This window comes from Pseudomyrmex gracilis, unplaced genomic scaffold (genome assembly GCF_002006095.1).
Source record: "Pseudomyrmex gracilis isolate BER0280 unplaced genomic scaffold, ASM200609v1 scaffold_62, whole genome shotgun sequence".
NCBI classification, from domain to species: Eukaryota; Metazoa; Arthropoda; class Insecta; order Hymenoptera; family Formicidae; genus Pseudomyrmex; species Pseudomyrmex gracilis.
The window spans coordinates 801,965-804,878 of NW_018020646.1; the positions used below are offsets into that span (position 1 = coordinate 801,965).

General features: G+C 35.7%; 1 protein-coding gene across 1 annotated transcript; it reads left to right on the forward strand.

Annotated features, from left to right (window-relative positions):
• The first annotated feature begins 116 nt into the window (after nucleotides 1-116).
• LOC109854248 (phosphoglycerate kinase) lies at nucleotides 117-2,493 on the forward strand. Its single transcript, XM_020427137.1, has 5 exons — nucleotides 117-399; nucleotides 509-857; nucleotides 992-1,330; nucleotides 1,412-1,631; nucleotides 1,737-2,493. The coding sequence occupies exons 1-5, from the start codon at nucleotides 338-340 to the stop codon at nucleotides 2,012-2,014; spliced, it is 1,248 nt and encodes a 415-aa protein (XP_020282726.1). The 5' UTR covers nucleotides 117-337; the 3' UTR covers nucleotides 2,015-2,493.
• The last annotated feature ends 421 nt before the right edge of the window (nucleotides 2,494-2,914 follow it).

The following is a 2,914-nucleotide window of genomic DNA, read 5'->3' on the forward strand; positions in this document are numbered from 1 at the left end:
ATTCAGAGATGGGAAACGCGGCACGAGGTCTTGATTTTAGTTCCTTTAAAATCCAGTTGGCGCTTGCCGAGCTTACTATTGAATCGTGATGTCGATCAGGTGGCATCGCGCGTTGCAAGGAATTACGGGGAGGAGTCGCCACACTCGACGACCTTGCTTTGACATTGGGAGGTTAACTCGCGATTTCAAGTCCTCGCGCTCATCAAACGACGGTCGATTGCACGACGTTACTTATTCCGTTAATAAGAGGTTAATAAGAGGTCTTGTATCCGGCGATATTCCCGTTTTCTTTGAAAGCACCGCGTTAAACAAGACTACAAAGAAAAACACTGTCGTTATGGCACTCAACAAGCTTAGCATTGATAAAGTGGACTTGACGGATAAGAGGGTGCTAATACGGTATGTTTCTTGAACAAAACTTTCGTTCAAGGAAAAAGATTATGTAAGAGATGAGAAAAAGTCAATGACATTCAACGGAAACTTGACAGAATAATTTGTTTTTTTTTAGGGTTGACTTCAATGTTCCGCTGAAAGAGGGCAAAATAACAAACAATCAGAGAATCGTTGCTGCGTTGGATACGGTGAAATATGCAATTGACAAGAAAGCCAAGTCGATTGTTCTCATGTCTCATTTGGGTCGACCGGATGGAAAGAGAGATGAGAAATATACGTTAAAACCTGTGGCTGAAGAGCTGAAAACTCTGTTAGAAAGAGAAATTGTGTTTTTGAATGATTGTGTGGGATCTGAGGTAGAAGCTGCTTGTGCTAATCCAGCACCTGGTACTGTAATTTTATTAGAAAATTTGAGATTTCATATTGAAGAAGAAGGAAAAGGAGTTGGTTCTGATGGAAGTAAGGTAAAAATAGTTTCAATTTTTTTAATTAAATTTTTTTAACAATTATTAAAAATTTAAAAGTATATATATATATATAATGTAGATCGCTTCATATTTTAGAATTCAGAGACATAATTGATTGATTTTTATTTTAGGTCAAAGCTGATAAAGACAAGGTTACTGAATTCAGAGCATCTTTAAGAAAACTAGGAGATGTGTATATTAATGATGCCTTTGGAACTGCTCATCGCGCTCACAGTTCCATGATGGGAGATGGATTTGATATAAGAGCTAGTGGTTTTCTACTGAAGAAAGAACTCGAGTACTTTGCGAAAGCTCTAGATAATCCAGAAAGACCATTTTTAGCCATACTTGGAGGAGCTAAAATTGCTGATAAAATTCAACTAATTAATAATTTGCTTGATAAAGTAAATGAAATGATTATCGGAGGTGGTATGGCTTTCACATTTTTAAAAGTATCCAAAAACATGAAGGTAAAATTTAATAAAACTTAAGAAAGAAACAATAAAAAGTGATTATATTTTGGATGTTTGTATTTATGTGATTTTCTCTAGATTGGAAGTTCCTTATTTGATGAAGAAGGTTCAAAAATCGTGAACGACTTGTTGGACAAAGCGAAAAAGAACAATGTTCAGATACATTTACCTGTAGATTTTGTGACTGCAGATAAATTCGCGGAAAATGCTGCGGTAGGAGCTGCGGATATTGAAAATGGTATACCTGACGGATGGATGGGTCTCGATGTTGGCCCAAAATCGAGAGAATTGTTTGCTGGTAAATTTCAAAAAAATAAATATTTAATATACAAATTACTTGATGTATTAGGGGAAAAGAATTATGTGTTATATTTTATATTTGCAAATGTATTTTTATTTGCAGAGCCGATTAAGAGAGCAAAAGTTATAGTGTGGAACGGTCCACCGGGAGTGTTTGAATTCGAGAACTTTAGCAAAGGCACGAAGAGTCTAATGGATAATGTCGTTGAAGCTACAACTCGTGGAACAATCACTATTATTGGAGGCGGAGATACGGCAACGTGCGCGGCTAAATGGAAAACGGAGGATAAAGTGAGCCACGTGAGCACTGGCGGTGGCGCGAGTCTAGAACTTTTGGAGGGCAAAGTGTTGCCCGGAGTCGCCGCTCTTTCTCCATCGTAAATCAGATTTTCCTTGTAACGAATCTTCCTGTAAAAACAACATCCTTGTCAAAAAAAAACTTTCCCGTTTCATGTGAAATGAGTAAAAACAAGAATAGAGTAGAGGCTATTCATTATCTCTGATTTATCAGAGTGTAATTCCTCCTTGGAACTCCAGCATTCTTTTAATAGAGAAAAGAAGAAAGAATAGAATTGTATTTTCGTGCTTGATTGTAGAATGTTACAAGAAAGTGAGTATATAATTATCTATAATTGTACAACGCAGAATATGTATGTGTTATACATAAAAACTATTTATACGTGCATAAATTAAGAAAATATAAAAATCGATGATTATACACACTAATTATTAAGTAATTATGAACAAAGAGTCAAGCGTTGTTAAGATGTAATTATCTCCGCACGGTAAAAAGTTCACTTATAGTTTCACGAACTTGAGATTCGGCTCCAATCATGTTGATAATAAAGTGTAGATATTTATATTTGTGTTTTATTTATAGATATATTTCCTATAAATTTTAAATAGTTCATATTCTTATGCAAAAAAATGTAAACTCTATGAACATTAAAATGTATATATATGCACCATACAAGAGAAAAGACTGCGAGCGGTTAGGACCATCCTATCCTATATTAAAATTGGACCGAGAAGTGCACGTTTGGAGTCGAATATATCGCACCTATTGTTGCCTCTTTTCCGCGTTGCCGATTGGTTAGTTGGTTGATCGAGCCGAATCGAATCAGGGTCACTGACCTCGGCCGCGCGACCGCGGCGGTGTTACTGACTTCGGTCACGTGATTACGGTATATATATGTATAAATACATATATGCGTATCTGTTTGTATTATATATAGATATAGAATATTACATATACTATATATGTATAATATTCTCTGTTTT